The sequence below is a fragment of the Echeneis naucrates genome, chromosome 16, assembly GCF_900963305.1.
Source record: "Echeneis naucrates chromosome 16, fEcheNa1.1, whole genome shotgun sequence".
Classification (NCBI taxonomy): domain Eukaryota; kingdom Metazoa; phylum Chordata; class Actinopteri; order Carangiformes; family Echeneidae; genus Echeneis; species Echeneis naucrates.
This window is the reverse complement of record NC_042526.1, coordinates 21,311,167-21,328,300: the sequence shown is the minus strand read 5'-3', so window position 1 is coordinate 21,328,300 and position 17,134 is coordinate 21,311,167. Positions and strand designations below refer to the sequence as shown.

Sequence of the window (17,134 nt, the reverse complement as noted above, 5' to 3'; positions counted from 1 at the left end):
CACACGGTGATCAAATTGCCTTGTCGCCATGCGTGTGACCTAGGGTCAGAGCGTGGATGCAGTTCCACATTTGTTGTGTTTTTCTAGGGTCACAAAGACTGTCTTTGATTTTATGCAAGTAACTCCCTTTTGCCTTTTCAATGGCCCCGCAGAGCTATGACCTCACTAACCTGAGGGTTGTTTGTACTCAGATCTGAACAGGGCATCCCTGAATTTCATTTTTTTTATGGTCCTGTCATTCATGGTTTCTGATTAGCCCAGGTTTTAACAGTCTACTCCTCAATGTAAGTTTTAAAATCATTGACCGTAGCCCAGTTGTTGATGGTCCAAAACAGTCTTGAAGTAGGTTGCCACGTCTTTTCAAAATGCTATATATTTTTGTTCTTTTTACAGTCTTGTTTTGTTTCAGCAATGTCTTGTTTGCTGGAAATAGCATTATGAATATGTGATCTGAATCACTTAAGCCAGGGTGTAGTGCTGTTTTGTAAGTCCCCTTGGTGTTTGTGCACACCAAATCCAGTGTGTTAACCTCTTTTTTTGGAAAGCAAGGTTTGGGTAGGACAGATTTTCAGTTTGCATGGTTAAAGTACCCTGCTACCCCTGCCGTTTGTATGGCCTGTTGCGTTTTTCATTTCAGAAAATATAGCTGTGGCCCTGAATTTTTCACAAGCAACTGCCAGACTTCATCACAATCATAATCACTGTTAAGTTAGTTCTGTGAGTTTTTTTTTTTTTTTTTACCGTTATCTCCAAGAGTTGATGGCCACGTAGTTTGTTACTGTCTGGATGAAAAAATAGTATGGTGGTATTCTGTGGGTTTCAACAAGTTAGTGCAATATTGAGACATACCTTTTTTTATAACTGTCCAAAATCTGATATTTTACAGGAGAATGTTGTGGCTGCGTTTCTGTTGCCTTTGGGTACTGGTTTTTGTTGGATCACTAGTGGAGTAATGTGCACTCCAATTACACCCAAGGGTGGGGAGTAACACCTGTACACAATCTCTGTTTAGAGCTCAAGGCTTTCCTAACCGCTTCCCCTATGACTCTGAACTTTTAGCAGTTGAGTTTTATTGATGGAAGGTGAACGGTCATTTATTTATGTATTCATCTGTTTTCTAGCACTTATCAGTTTCTGGGTCATGGGGGAGATGGCTGGAGTCAATCACAGCTCACATTGGGTGGGGGCAGGGTACACCCTGGACAGGTCGCAAACTTCACACAGAAAGGCCCCAGGCCCAAGAATCATGCCCATGACTTTTTTGCTGTGAGGCAACAGGGTAAACCACTATGCTGCTGTACTCCTCCAGAAGGTGAACAATCATCAGAAAAGGAAACACTAATGTCAAATTGTAATGCTTAGTCTTTTCTCTTTCAAAAAGGTTTACCCATGAAACAAGTCAGACATTATTCTTGAATAATAACAAAAAAGAGAATGTGGTAGTTCATATTCTTATTTTGTATATGTAAACATATTTGGTGTGTGTGTGTTTTTCTCTTCAATTAGCACAAAGATACACACATATACACATTTTCCCTTTATTTGATAGTAAAAGTGACACAAACAACAACAGTTCCTTAAGTGGAGTTGACCCACAGATGGTGTGACAATGTCAGCTGCCTGTACCACATACTTGTTGTACTTGTTGAGTTTACTTTCCACGTGTGTTTAACAAACAGTATCTACACTACGTAAGATATTCTGTGTGTAGTAGAAATTACTGTCAATGGGGTCAAATTCAGAGAACTCTATCCCCAAAGCTGAAACTTGTTTCGTCTGTCACCACACACTCACATTCATATAATGCATTGCTTTTCAGTTGACACCATAACCTTTACAGTGGCAACTGAATGTGTCAGCATAACCTAAACCTGACTGTAACCTTAAACCTAAAAAAGTCCCCTCAAGTTATGAACTGGGAGCAAAACTTTATTAGACCCTGACAGCCAAAGCTGCTGTACCGTATGGTTGTACTGTATGAATTTCAGCAGTGATCCACATATGATATAAATTCTCTCTGCAGGCCTTATACCATGGCAAATTCATTGACACCGGCTTTACACTGCCATTTTACAAGCGAATGCTGGACAAGAAGCCCACCCTCAAAGACTTGGAGTCCATAGACCCTGAGTTCTATAACTCCATCATGTGGGTAAAGTAAGTACAGTAAGACATAACAGGTCACCAAATGTGTCATTTTAAACTCACAAGGGTGGAAATTGGAGAAAAATATCTATACACACAATATATAATCTTGCAGGCCAGATAACCTTTTCAGCTTCTTTTTTTTTTTTTGCTGCTGTTGTTGTTGTTATTTGAGGTTGTTAATTGAAAGGAAAAACTGAAAAGTAATAGTGAAGTGTCAGGTCAAACCTTAAGTAGTCAGCAATAATGAGTACATGAAGATTTTGATAATATACTGCACACTTTCCTGTGTGTCCAGAGACAACAATCTGGAGGAGTGTGGTGTGGAGCTTTACTTTGCACAAGACATGGAGATCCTTGGCAAAGTATCCACTCATCAGCTGAAGGATGACGGCGAGAACGAATTGGTCACAGAGGAAAACAAAGAAGAGTACATTAGGTATGTAAACAAAAGCATAAATGGGTTTGATTTATATCAACAATAAATCTAAAGAAATTATAAAGGGAGACCAAACTACCATACCATATTGCTTTTCCTTTCCTCAGCCTGCTGACCGACTGGCGGTTCACCCGTGGAGTGGAGGAGCAGACCAAAGCCTTCCTGGACGGCTTCAATGAGGTGGTTCCTCTGGAGTGGCTTCGGTACTTTGACGAGAAGGAGCTAGAGGTGAGGAGTAGAGTGTGTGGGTTAACATACTATTTGATGTGGCAGCTACTTTGACAGCTCATTTGTCAGACAAACCCAGATAGAAAGATGTTCAGACACAGCTGTCACTGGGCTACTAATTCGACCTTGTTCTGTTTTCTTTATTGTAGCTGATGCTATGTGGGATGCAGGAAATCGATTTGGCTGACTGGCAGAAGAACACCATTTACAGGCATTATACTAAGAACAGCAAGCAGATCCACTGGTTCTGGCAGGTACAGATACACAGTGGTACTGTGAGCACCCAGCAAGATTTTGTTTGTTAGAGATGTCTTACGATATGTACCATACAAGGTTTAAATCTATACGAAGGATGATGAAGTTGTGTTCCTTTAGGTGGTGAAAGAGATGGACAATGAGAAGAGAATCCGTCTTCTTCAGTTTGTAACAGGAACCTGTCGATTGCCTGTTGGAGGCTTCGCTGAGCTCATAGGTACGCACATTGGTACACAGTGACTCAAGACAACTGCATATTCACAACTGTTAAGGGTAATTTTGATGATATTTGATCATGGCCCCATCACCTGTTCTATTCTGTCACAGAAATACTGTTTTAATTTTAGTCTTTTGTTTTTGTTTTGTTTTGGGGTTTGTTTTTTTTTCCATTCCGTCAATGTTAACTTCTATGTTAAATTAATTTGACTATGAATCAACAGTTCCAGCAGATTGCTCCCATTTATGAGTATCTCGTCTCCATTTTGTGGGCCCTTTAGTCTAGAGATATTAAGAACAACTTAATATTTAAAAAACAAAAGACAAATCCTAACGGACATTTACATGGAAATCAAACAATCATTCTCTAAAATGAGAAATGCAGCAGTATAGTATAACTCTGATGCACTTACACTTATGGACAAAATTGTTGCCCTTCCATTAAAGAAAAAGAAAAACCCAAAAAAGTCACTGAAATAACTTGAAATTGACAAAAGTAATAATACTTTTTTTTAAGTAACTAATGAAAAGCAGACATTGCTTCTAATTGTGGTCCAACATAATTATTTTAAAAAATTAAACTAAGGAAACTGGCCTGGACAAAAGTGATAGTATCCCTGGAAAAGATATTAAATATTGACCGTAGGGACATGCTAAACTAAGGTTTATCCTGTAATTAGCCTTCATGTGTCTTGTATTTAAGGGTGAAATGTAGTCACTGTGCTGTTTGAAATCATGGTGTGTACCACACTGAAAATGGACCACAGAGAGCTAAGAAGAGAGTTGTCTCAGGAGATTAGAAAGAGAATAGAGAAGCATGTTAAAGGTAAAGGCTATAAGGCCATCTCCAGGCAACTTGATGTTCCTTTGATAGTTGTTTGTATTTTACAATTAGAACAGAAACTGGAAACATCAACCGGTTTTTCTAAGATTTTTTCATTTTTATTTTTTTACTTCACCCTGCAGGAAGTAACGGCCCACAGAAATTCTGCATAGACAAGGTGGGAAAGGAGACTTGGCTTCCAAGAAGCCACACATGGTAAGCTGCTACTTTATCTTCTATATTATGTGGAAACATAAGCTCAAAGGACCAATTTATATTTTGAAGGAGGAAGATAAGGTGTCAGTAAAGGGGCTTAGGTCTTTTTGTATATGGTTCCTAATGGTCAAGCATCAGATGTTAAATGTGTTTGTGCAGGTGTAGACCAAGTTCAGTATATTTTATTAAAAATAAATTATGCGAAGGCTCATGGCTTTTTGTTAAGGAAGTGTTTGGGATGATCAAACACAGCAGACATAAATGTTAATTATCAAACTGTGATCAAACTAAGATCAAACCTGAATACTAAACAACAAGATTGTCAACACTGATGACAGGAGCATGATGCTTACATCTACAATATGTCTTAAGCCGTAGAATATTTTACCTTATGCCATGGCCAGTGTGAATACTCTTTTCTGATTGGTTGGCAGGTATGCGTTAAAACCATTAAATGCGCACGTAGTTCAGCTAAACTTTGTAGGATAACTGCTCTAAATTCATCCGTGCCTTTAACCACAGCAATATAACAAGCCCAGCTGTCAAACTGTCAACTGCCAACTTGTCAACTGCAATTTCTGAGGAAAAAACAAACAGAAAAGGGGGTCACAGAAGAAAAAGAAATGGAGAAGAAAAGACAAAAATAAAGAGAAAAACGGCACAAGGAGCTGACACCTGAAGAGCTGCAAATGAGAGAGGATAACTTTTGATAGCCTAATTTTGGCTTTGTTAAAGTGATTGAGCCACAGTGCTCATCCCGTGCTACTGTGACTACTGTAACTGGTGTGGTTGTAAAAGGGACTAGTTTATTCCTTTTCATGACAATGGTAAGCTCTTGCTTCAAAAACTTTAGATTTTGAGTGCACAACTTTCGCCAAGAGTTGGCGAATCCTTTTCCTATATTCTTGGAAAATGACCATGGTATAAGCAGGTTAATCCACGAGTAAATTTGCTTCAAATAGTTTGCACACCTACTTGTGGATTAACTCTTACATATATAACTCACAAAATTGGCAGGCGCATTGCTGATGTTTGGGGAATCACAGTCAAATTCCTGTTTCTCCACAAAGACCATCCACTAATAATTTTTTGGCTGTCTCTACCTGCTTGTCTTCCACATAGCTTCAATCGTCTGGATCTGCCACCCTACAGAAGCCTTGAGCAACTCCGAGAGAAACTCCTGTTTGCAATTGAAGAAACGGAGGGGTTTGGACAGGAGTGATACAGAAAAATTAAAAGAAACAGCTGAAGGGAAAATGTTAATTCAGTGGGATTATTTTTGTTGTTATTATTATTATTATTATCATTATCTGTCTTTGTTAATCACAAGACTGAGAGATCATCTCTCATCTATTGCCCCTCATCTGGGATAGGATTATGTTTGTGAACTGATTTGAGGATCTTTGGCCCTGTCCAGGCCTAGGATTTGTGTGTCTCTTCAGTTATCCAATCAGAAGTGATCAGTTCATTATCATCAATTCAGTCATGTTTGCTACCGGGATGTAGTGTTGTGCAAAGCTCTCGAGTGGAATCAGGTTTCATTGTTTTAAAATAGGAAAATATTTTCTGTTAATTACAAAACCTTGGCAGTACTAATTAGACTGTGGCAGAACACTACAGCGGTTGTTGTTCGCTGTTGGGCCAGGTAAATTTGCATTGGCCACATGTCACCTAGACCTACTCAAAATGTGATTTGAGTGATCAAAGCTCAATGTATACTCAGTGCATTCACAGTAGAACTGTTCACTTGTAATTGGATCACCATCATCATTGATCATGGTCTAAACCAGCCCTGAGAGATGGGGACATAAGAGCAAAGAGGAAGTGTGTGTGTGTGCGCGCGCACGCACGCATGGTCACTCACCATAGTTTCATCTATCTGGATGCATAAAAATGGTGTGTATGCATAAAGACTTCACATGATGGCACGTATTGAGAATTATACTCTACGATGGTCTCATGCACACATCTCTATTCACTGCTTTAAAAAAAAAAAACAAACACTAAACCAGACAAGATACTTTTAACATCAGCAGCAAATCACAACAGCTATCCACAAATGCAGTATAACACATCTATGAGAGAAAAATTAATTTTTACATTTTAAAGAGAAAAGGGTTAGTGTGTGGGAGAGAGGCAGTGTATGAGAGGAACTAAGTGCATGTGTCTGGATACAGAGAGTCATCATCATCAACAATGACACCTCTGTTACAAAGGACACAGACGCAAAACATTATTTTTTATTTCCCTGTTAATTGTGAAAATGAGCATATTTCTCTTGTACATAACAAATAAATGAGACTTCAATCTTTGTCGTTGTTGTTTGATCACCATTTATTTTTACAGTACTTTAAGACAGAACATGCAACTGAACTCAGGTATGTTTTTGCAATTATTTTACTGATTTTAAGATGAAAGTTAGGTAAATTGAATTGTTGAAAATACTGGAACTTGACTTGGAAGTCGTGCACTTGGCACAGAGCCTTAAAGAATTTAAAATGCTTGTCTAAACAGCAGTTGTTCAGCATGCTAGATCTACAAGGCAGAGAATGGTGGAACAGTAATAGATACCTGTTTGTGACAGATCTTGCGGCTGGTAGATCATGATCCTGAGTCAATCACTGAATAACTCCCTCTCCTTGGAGACAAAACATATTGGAAACTTGTAAATTATGATCACTATCACTGACTAAACCAACTAAAGTGTAATAAGTGGTGAAATCTGTATAGCTGCGTAGACTAGTGCTCACATAGTGATTTATCAGTCGTTTTAATCCACTAATAAAGTATTTATGATATATTAGTCATTCAATAATATAAAATTGCTATCACTTCAAGGTGATTGATGGTTATTTTTGGTAGAGGGGTGTTTTAATCTTTTTAAAGTTTTTCCTTTATCCATTTTTTCGAACTACTGAAACTACTGCAACATCTTCAGTTTTTAATTATTTTTTTCCTCTATTCACCAGGAGAATACTGCTATAGAACGGAAGTTAAATATTTTTTCGATTATTCATAAATTAAGGACCTTTATTGTGAAAGCAAACCATGGCGGAGACCGGATATTGCGTAGTAGTTCTCTTCTGTTAGTTCCCAGCAGCATAGCCGGCTAACTTAGCGAAGTTCTGCTCATGAATTGTTTAAGTGATATCGAAACTATTCGAAATAGGTTAGCTGTTAATTTAAATAACATTTGCAAATGCTGTAAATGTACACACAGATGTTCATCTGTGGGTCAACATGGTGAACGCGGACGAAATCGCCAACTTGTGCTATGAACGTTTCGAGCAGCTGCCGCGGAAAGGAAAGCCGGAGCCCGGCAGAGAGTGGACCCTGCTGGCCGCTGTGGTCAAAACCACCCGCTGTCTTCGTTCCGACACAGGTTGGATTGCAGAATGAACCTCATCGTATTTTATGTTCCTGTTTGTGTGAACAGCATTTGCAGATAAGTGGAATACAGATCAAAATTTGTAGAAGATGACAAATATGGAGGTTTGACGCTGCAATGTGTGATGACAAATATTTTAAGGGTTTTTATTTTCTCCGCAGTCAAACACGAGGTTGTTTCCCTGGGAACTGGCACAAAATGCATTGGACAGACACACATGAGCCCCAAAGGTGTGTGGAAGTGACCTTGTACCCTTAACTGCTATTTTCGTTTATGTTTTTAGGTTGTTGTGGGTGGTGGTGGTGGAGTGGTGGGGTTTTTTGTCTAACTCTATGTATTTGGATTTTTATCCCTGTGTAAAATTTCATTCCATCCACCACTCATACAATGAATTCAGTTCACAGTCCAGGCAAATGTATGCCACCACATTTTTGTGTTCATTTGTGTTTCCTGTTTAAATGTCAGTTGATTTAAATTCCCTGAAACAGTCAATTTATGGGGCAGCACAGCTGCATACTGGTTAGTCCTGTTGTGTCATAGCAAGAAGGTTGCGGGTTCAGTTCCTGGCCTGGGGCCTTTCTGTGCAGAGTTTGCATGTTCTCAACGTGTCTGCATGGGTCTCCTCCGGGTACTCCGGTTTCCTCCCAACATCCAAAGACATCATATTTTAGTTTAATTGATTACTCTAAATGGCTAGTAGGTCTGAGTGTGAGTGTGAGGAGCTGTCCAGTGTATCCTGTCCTTGGCCAATGTGAGCTGGGATTGGCTCCAGCACCCCCCGTGACCCAGAAATGGATAAGTGTTAAAAAATGAATAAATGAATGAGTCCATTTATGGTCAGCATTTTTTTTTTTAAGTCAATTAAATAACTGATTGATTATATTTTTTATCCTGATTCCCTAAAAATAACTTTTAATCAGCCTTCCTTCTTGATTATGCCATCAATTCAGGTGATGCACTCAATGACAGCCATGCAGAAGTAATTGCCAGAAGGGGATGCATCAGGTCTCTACATGTTGTATATTCATTTTTGGATATATTCCTGCAGTTCTCCATGCATAATATATAAGAATTGGTATAGAAGTCTGCTGTGTGTGTATTTGTAGGTACCTGATTCAGGAACTGCACAGGGCTGTGAGTGCTGGCACAAGCACTGTATTTTGTCCAGCAGATCACCAGGGGAAATGGAGGCTTCAGCCAGGAGTCTCCTTCATCTTCTTTACCAGTCATACTCCCTGTGAGTCCAGCATGCTCACAGTGTATTCCAACAAAGTTAACATTTTACACACCATGCAGATATAACTGAACCACAAGTAACCTCTACTTCAACATAATATTTTTTTGCAGTTGCACCATTTATATGTAAAGAAGAATCTTGGGATTTTCAGAATTGATAATGGCTCCTTCAAATAAGAAATTTGTTTGGGGGTTTTTATACAACCTTTAAAATGACCACCAGCAACTTATACTTGTGTGTGTGTTCTTGTGTATTACTAGGTGGTGATGCCTCCATCATCCCTATGACTGACTGTGGGTCTCAGCTCTGCCCCCCTGTGAGCTGTGTAAAGGGTCATAAACTGACTAAGGAAGGCGGAGGCCTGAAAAGGAAAGCCAAGGAACCAGTTGAAGCACCAAACTCAAAGGTGCCTCATCTGAATGAACAGGAATTATCAGAGATGGGTCATTCTAATGAAACACCTGCAAAAACTGCTTTCCAAGACTCAGCACAGTTAGTAGTTGACAAAAGAGGCTCCAATGGTAGTGCTGGATTGCATCAACAGGTCCCAGACATCCACAGAACAGGAGCCAAATGTGTTCCAGGTGGTCCACCTGACCCTCTGCATCCTGGAATGGGTTACCACAGCACAGGGGTACTTAGGGTGAAACCTGGGCGGGGAGAACCCACTCTTTCGCTTTCCTGCAGTGACAAGCTGGCCCACTGGACAGTGCTAGGTTTCCAGGGTGCACTGCTGTCCCATTACTTACAGGACGGACTTTACTTCAGCGTCATAGTTGTGGGGAAGTGCCCATACAGGGAAGAGGTCATGCAGAGAGCTTTAGTCACAAGGTAAGAAACAATGGCGAAACTATTAGTCTACTTATTAATATTATTGTATATTTAAAAATTAGCTTTGTACATTTAGTATGAAGTTGTTCAATATGTAGGCAATAGTTGCTAATCCAGGAGGAGTTGTTTCTGGCAACCTGATAGATTCAAATCAAATATTCACTCAGCCCTTATTCTGTTTTGTTCACCAGGACAACTCCTGTGAAAAATATCTTGCTGTTTTCCCTAAATGTTTAATTTGTTTCACCACCTAATCACTAACCTCCCTGATTACCTACCATTAACTTATTGAATGGACCAAATCCTATTTTGTTTAAAAAAAAAAAAAAAAAAAGTTTTTTGTTTTTTTTTATCTGAGGAAGACTATTTTCAATTCTTTTTGCTAGAATGTGAGTAAAGATCTTATATTCTTAGTTCAAAACACTTATCGGCCAATAGCTTCCACAAGTAAGATAATAATTTAGCTGATTTTCCCTGTTTCATAATATATTTATTTTAGAAATGTCAATTTTTTATTGATGTCATTTGAGTAGATGTCATTCAGTTCATTTTTCTTACTCATTTTTAATCTTGTATTTAGTGTTTTTATGTATGTTTTCAAATCTTTCCAGGTCCGACTAGAACTGTTACAATTTTTGCTTTTCTCTGGTTTTTCAAATTAGAGCAGTAGTCTATAATTTTTCCCATTAGAACCACTTTACAAGCATACCAAAGAGTTTGTGGAGATACTTCTCCATTGTCATTTTCATCAAAAGATTGCTTTATATCTGTTCTTATTTGTTCCTGCATTGGACATAGATCCCTGTATATATCCTCCAAATGGTCCTCTTTTTTCCTGTATCTAATGTTACATTCAAATAGACTGGTGCATGAGCCAATAAATCCACAGTCTCAGTATTGCAGTTTGTAACCCTATACATATCCCTTTGAATTGAATCAAGCCTAGAATAAACCAAATGTTGGTGAGAAAAAAACGTAGTCTTTTTTTAAATCGGATTTTAGTCTCTCCATATGCCTGCAAGACACCCTCATCATTAGTTTTTTGTTTTTCGAAGTCATCTTCTCTCCTGTGTAGCAGGGTTTTGGCGTGTCCAAGGTTGGGTTAGTCTCCACCACAGATTAGGGTACTCTGAGCATACGAAACTAATAACTCAAGAATTTATTTAAAAAATTTCCACTCAGACAGTGGAGGAGCGTAAGCATTCAAAAATGTAATTAAGCACCCTGTAGATAACCCCAAACCAGAACAAATCTCCCATATGAGTCCTTCTTTTCATATGTACACTCAAAATTTTATTTCTTTAGGAAGGGGACTATTGATTAAATCTCCATCTCGTAAGTTTTTCATTTTTCGAATCTGAATGTGCCTCCTGGAGGAGAGCTACTTCTACTGCTTCGCTCTTAAATTTTCTCATAATTATGCCTCTTTTGATTGGATTGCCTAGACCATTTACATTATATGTAACAACCTTAATTGACTTGGTATTTTGTATTATATATCATTTCAGTGTATTTTAATCCCTGCACGCCTGGATTGCATTCTTTTCCATTGCAATATAGATGACACTCAGTTGTATTTGTTAATGAAGCAAAATGAATCTTCTAGAATCAGACAGAACTGAAATTGTTGTCCTTAGCCCTAAGCACCTTGACCTCTAGTTCCCCTGTAAGGAGTCTTGGAATAATTTTTGGCCAGGTTCTGAATCATCTCTGCTTCATGTCCCTACCCAACAATTACTGTTGAAGTAGTTACTATTAATTATGCCATTATTTTTTCTTTTATACTTGTGTTACATTTACTTATTACTAGTATCCTCTGTACACCTCTGGTTGCATTTTATTGAGTTTTCTATCCTATTGCTTTTGTTCTCACACACACACACACACACACACTATCCAAGGCAGATGGTTCCTCCCTCCCTTTAGTCTGGGGTTTCTTAAAGGATATTTTTCCTGCCAGTGTCAGGAAAACATTTTTACAATGATTTTGTTCTAGACCTACTCTACGTGTAAAATTCATTGAAGTAACTTGGTCATGATATGGTGCTATATATATATATATATATATGTGTGTGTGATTTGATGTGAGCTCATCAGACTCACTGGAAAAGCGTACTAGAAGGCTTAAAACTGTAAAATAAAACATTTCAGGGAAAAGAATCCAGGTAGCAAGCTTAAAGGACATCTTCTAAATAAAGCAGCAAAAGCATAGTTGCACCATTCAAAGGCTGACATTGCAGCCCATTGAAATCATGAATAAACCAATTAGCTAAAGGGCTATAATATGTTACCAACTCTGATTTGATTTTAAATAATAAGGCCAACATACTGACTTTGTGATAATAAATATTAGAATACTCCATTACATCTGTTCTAATTAGGATTCATTTATGTGATAGTTTACAGATATCCACAATGTTACCATCTACAAAACCCTAAAAGTTGCTCCTATATTTAACTATATTGAATAAGTTGTTCAATCAACAGATTTCTTGATCATTGTCCTCATATACTCCATAGGTGTTCCCATGTATCAGACCTCCCGGCTGGTTTCTCTGTGTCTCCACCATTGCTGGTCCAATCGAGCCTTGAGTTTCCCTTCAGCCTCGCTCAGACTATACTCCACCACAGGGCCGGTCAGGGGCGCATATCCCCCTGTGGGGCAGGTAATATTTTCCCTTTTTCACCCTCAAACAAACACATCCACGCATATTCACTCTCAAATATTGTTGTAATTGGGAGAGAAATTATTTAAGTCCAGTGGGTACTAGTTAAAAATGGACACGTGAATCTCACACAGAGTAAGATTCACGCATTGCGTGAAATGTAAGTCACAACTGTAGCTAATGGGTGGAAGCATAGTACCGAAAACCTGCTCAAAAGATTTTGGGACAAATCCACATTTTACCACAATGTAGCTGCAATGGAGAGTAGTGCTGTTTATACTAGGGTTGAGCCAGATACTTGGCTTAAAACGAGTATCCGGTACAATAGAAAATTTAACAAGTACCACATGAGTAATATGAGTCAATATCCTGCTTGGGCTGAAAGAAAATCCGCTTCAGGGCATCCTGTGATAGGACAGAGCACAATGTGTCATACTCCGAAAGCCACGCCCACTGGAGGGGAAAACAATCAGCAGCTCATTTTAAAATGCACTGTCCAGTAGTTAGCTTAAGACATTATTTCAACATGTCAGATGAGGAAAAAAAAAGTGCAATGAGAAACTCGTATCTGTATCTATCTTTCTCATTGTCCCTTCTGTTTGCCTTCATTTTCATAGAGAAATGATCCCACTGAATGGCCGGAGGTGACATAAATCAATATTTATAACTTGAGGCTTACAATAAATATAGCAACTTCTGACCAACTCATATCAATTTCAGGCTAAAAAACACAGCAGTTGCTCTGTCAGAAACAACAGGACACTTTTATTAACAGCTGTGGTCGTGACAGCTAGAGAGTGAATGAAGAGAGGGGCCGCTAACAGCAGAAAGCTGGTGATTAGATCAATCAAATTTAATTTTTCTGATTGTTTCACATCAGTTATGTTCAACACGACAATAATATCTGATATGAATAATTGGCCTATAGCCTATAAAGTAATATATGAAGACGTCTGAGGTTGGGATTTTCCTTGTGCACGGCTAAGCGGAGAGAATTACAAAAAACAATTACGCACAGTTCACAGAAGTTTCAAAGTCCATATTGTACCAGTACCATATTAAGCACCAGTCAAAGTTTTGCACACACTTGAGGTATTATGTTTAAGTCCTTCCCAATGCCGTCAACAATTCTAACCTATGAAAAATAATATAAGGACAACTGAAATACTAACACTTTTTTTGTTTCATTCAGCCATTAGTTGGTGTAATGTGACTGAGCAGCCACTGGATGTTACTGCCAATGGCTACAAACATGGAGTTACAAAGAAGGACATTGGCACAGCTAAGGCTAGGTGGAGTCAACACACTCTCGTCATCCATTGTTTTATTTTTTTCTTTTATTTTACCATGATTCTTTTGTCCATAATTTCAGTGTTTCTGTCTTCAGGTCTCTTCTGTGTAAACTGGAGCTTTTCCACTCCTTCCTTTCTCTGGTGTCAGCGACTGACCATTCCAAGCTTCCCAGCTCTCTGAGGTAAAACAATGGGCTCTTTCACAATGTAAATGTGGTTTGAAAGAGCCTCAAACAATCTGGAAAGACAAGTGAAGACAGAAAATTCATCTTGCATTGTGTAGATTTGATCAAATGTGCTAGCACTGCTGGTATTGCGTGTGACTTTCTTGTGCTTTAACTACTCATATAATGTTTCCAAATTTCTTTTCAAAGCATCTGTTGTTGCATGGCCTCCTGAAATTACACCCCAAGTTGTGTTTGTGTGTATGTGCATAAATATGTTATGCCTTTCTTTGTGTGTGCTTTTGTATGTCAAGTCCTTACATTTCATGACCTTACTCATGACTGACTTTCTCACCGGTGAGTCTGGGGTGTGTCCTAATGCCTGGGGATCCTTTTTAAAGGGGCAGCAGTCTTCTTTGTTTGTCAGTAATTCAGAACAGAATACATACATTCAAACACAATGACAAATATTTATGCAACTGCAACTACCAGTTGCAGTTACATAAGTTACCTAACTTGAACTCCAGTTCAAATGGTAGTGTACATGAAGTACATTTTAGGCAAAAATAAACCCAATAAACAACACCCACAAAATAAACCTAATGCTCATGAATTGCCATAGTTCATAAGTTACAAATTTGTGACATACACTGGCTGGCATTATTTTGTTTTTGCGTGTTTCTAGTTAACTTGATCCTATTGATCTAAGAAGACCTACATCTTCGAGAACTTCAAAGTTAAAAAGCTCATTGATGACTTTAAACATTTTATTGGGTCTAGAGGAGCACTGTGGCTCAGTGGATTTCTACCAGGCTTTCTTGTGTGCAGGATGAATAAATAGTTTGTATTACTCTTTTTATAGATTTTTTTTTTTTTTTATAGGTTTCGAGAAAAACGCACGCTATTATTACGCACATTTTTAGGCTACTTGTAAGCTTTGTTATTGCTACATACAGTAACCAATGCTAACATTATGCACAGTTAGCATTGCATTTTGAAGCATACACACATGGGGAAAATGGGGTCCAACCTAATGCAAACAAGTGGTCCAATATACTCTATTAATAATGTAGAACTCTCATTGACCTTATTGACATATTGATTACACCAGAGAGGGTCATTGTGAGCAGTAATTGCATTGTGTTTTTACTCCTTTGTTTGTATCTGTTCAGGGGAAGAAAGCTGCAGACCTACTGGGACTACAAACAGGCATCTCAGTCATACCAGCAGGCCTGGCAGCAGCTACACAGTCAGGCCTTTCCTCTGTGGCCACGCAGTAACAGAGATCTCCTGCTTTTCCACTCAAGTCCCTCCCTCGTAAAATGTCTGCAACTGTAATGTTCCATAAAGTTCCACTGAAAGCTGCTTTTGCTAGCAGGATTGGAAAGTCACAGGTTAGAAATAAGTATTGTTCTCATAAATCATGTGAAACAAAAATTTATCAACTTCATCATGTGACAATTAATAAACTGACAAACTTAACTTGTTCTCATTTCCTGTTGGACCTGCTTCAGCAAAGGGTAAGGTCTGGATAAATATTGTTCCACAAGTAACATCTACTTCAACATATTTTTTGCAGTTGCACCATTTTTAAGTAAAGCCATAAATCTAAAGAACAATTTGGGGAGTTGCTGATGGAGCCTTCAAATAAGAAATGTTTTACACAATTTTAAAATGACCAACAGAAACTTGTATATTTGTGTGTATAAACACTGTTTCCTTGACTACTTCCTCCTTTCCAGGAATACAAAAATCTGTCTGAAGCTTATTGTGTATTACCAGGTGGTGATGCCTCCATCATCCCTTTGACTGACTGTGAATCTGAGCTCTGCCCCCCCTGATGTGTAAAGGGTCATAAACAGACTAATATTGTTCTCCCTGTCGTCCCTATCAATTATGGAAGAGTCGTCATGGAACTTCTGCAGGTGGGGACTTGTGGGAGAATTCTGCAATGTAATGGGTGAAGAGTAACGGAACCAGGAGCGTTCCCCCTGAGGCCACTGTACTACAGATTATGTCAGATATGCAGTCCTGTGCTCTCATATACTATGCACGGTTTTTGAGGTAGTCCAAGATCCACAGTGTGAGGAGAAGGTCCACCTCAAAGTGTTATGGCTTGTCCTTCAGTGCAGGCTGGATTGTGTGGAAACCACTGGAGAAATTAGAGAACAAAATCCTCTCAGTGCTTCCAGGCCCGATAGCCTTTCTTCAGTGTCCGCTGATCCTTTTAGTTTCACAATACTTCTAACACAATGTGTCTATTAGGCATTCATAATCTGAAAACACAGGAGGTTAAATGGCTGAGTTGAGAATAAGTTTCAATCTATGGTAATGTTTCCAATGCTTGTTAGAAAAGGCACCAGCGCTCTGTGAGGGGTATTCACCCAAAACAAAGAATAAGTTCTGCAAACTTCCTCAGTAAATATCAGGCATCAGATAAATGGAGGGACTGAGGATCAGTTGTGATTTATGCTTAAACCCAGATTCCCCTCTTTCCTATTCAGCTTGGCTAAGATTCAACAACATGTTGGTCTACAGCAAACGCTGAATTGAAAGTAAAATAACTTTTAAGTAGGTTTAAAGTTTAATGTTTTTCAGCCCACACAAGACAAAAACAAACACCTGAAATCTGCACATTTTGAACAGATAAAACTGAATGAGGCAAGAACACTGGTCTTACGTGATTATCAGGCAGTCAGTAAAGGCAGGAAGCCCACATCCTGCTCCTGTTGCTGTAAGTGTCCGTGATGAGAGGAAGGCTGTTAGCAATTGTATTGTATTGCATTAGCAATTTTCCTAGCAGATTTCACTACCATAGCTTCTTCATTTTGGCAGCGGGGCAGTTACTGCACCAGGGCAGGGGTTGTTGTCCTACTTTACCTCCTGTGTTAACTTTGCACTAGTCTTCTAGATTTCTCACTTCCTGCCAGTGTGAAAATTAGGTCCACTAGGGTCATTATACCTCTCCTCAAAAAAACAAAGTTTTTCTTTGACACTGTTACCAAGTGCTTGCTCTTGGAGGGTTTTGTTGGGTTGCTTTAACAACTCCATAAAGAATTTGGTCTGAACCCTGCTCTATGTGTAAAGTGCCTCGATGTAACTGTTTTGATTTGGTGCTATATAAATAAATTTGATGTGCTCTCAGCATTGAATATGAAGTTTAAATGCTCCATCATACATAAATCTCTGATTAAACAAACACTCTACAAGTCATTTTACATTCTCTTTTATTGG

At 38.7% G+C, this 17,134-nt stretch overlaps 2 protein-coding genes across 4 annotated transcripts in view; both read left to right on the top strand.

Annotated features, from left to right (window-relative positions):
• wwp2 (WW domain containing E3 ubiquitin protein ligase 2) overlaps positions 1-6,633 on the top strand; it is a 44,687-nt gene extending 38,054 nt beyond the window's left edge. Inside the window, exons 18-24 of the mRNA XM_029522297.1 lie at positions 2,024-2,157; positions 2,444-2,584; positions 2,692-2,812; positions 2,962-3,066; positions 3,188-3,284; positions 4,250-4,322; positions 5,445-6,633. Coding sequence (XP_029378157.1) covers positions 2,024-2,157; positions 2,444-2,584; positions 2,692-2,812; positions 2,962-3,066; positions 3,188-3,284; positions 4,250-4,322; positions 5,445-5,544 — 771 coding nt within the window. The 3' untranslated portion in view covers positions 5,545-6,633. The remainder of the gene's footprint in view (positions 1-2,023; positions 2,158-2,443; positions 2,585-2,691; positions 2,813-2,961; positions 3,067-3,187; positions 3,285-4,249; positions 4,323-5,444) is intronic.
• Positions 6,634-7,413: 780 nt separating this feature from the next.
• On the top strand, positions 7,414-16,990 carry adat1 (adenosine deaminase tRNA specific 1). 3 transcript variants are annotated; one of them, XR_003841847.1, is made up of 10 exons: positions 7,414-7,704; positions 7,872-7,940; positions 8,661-8,715; positions 8,817-8,947; positions 9,208-9,778; positions 12,299-12,444; positions 13,637-13,736; positions 13,832-13,918; positions 15,073-15,294; positions 15,683-16,990. XR_003841847.1 is itself a non-coding variant. In XM_029523831.1 (9 exons), exons 1-9 carry the CDS (start codon positions 7,563-7,565, stop codon positions 15,236-15,238), a joined length of 1,467 nt encoding a protein of 488 aa, XP_029379691.1. In that variant the 5' UTR covers positions 7,414-7,562; the 3' UTR covers positions 15,239-16,990. The 3 variants fall into 3 exon arrangements, 2 of the variants coding, with proteins under 2 accessions (XP_029379691.1, XP_029379692.1); XM_029523831.1 differs by having other exon boundaries at positions 15,073-16,990; XM_029523832.1 differs by lacking the exon at positions 8,661-8,715 and having other exon boundaries at positions 7,566-7,704; positions 15,073-16,990.
• Positions 16,991-17,134: the final 144 nt, after the last annotated feature.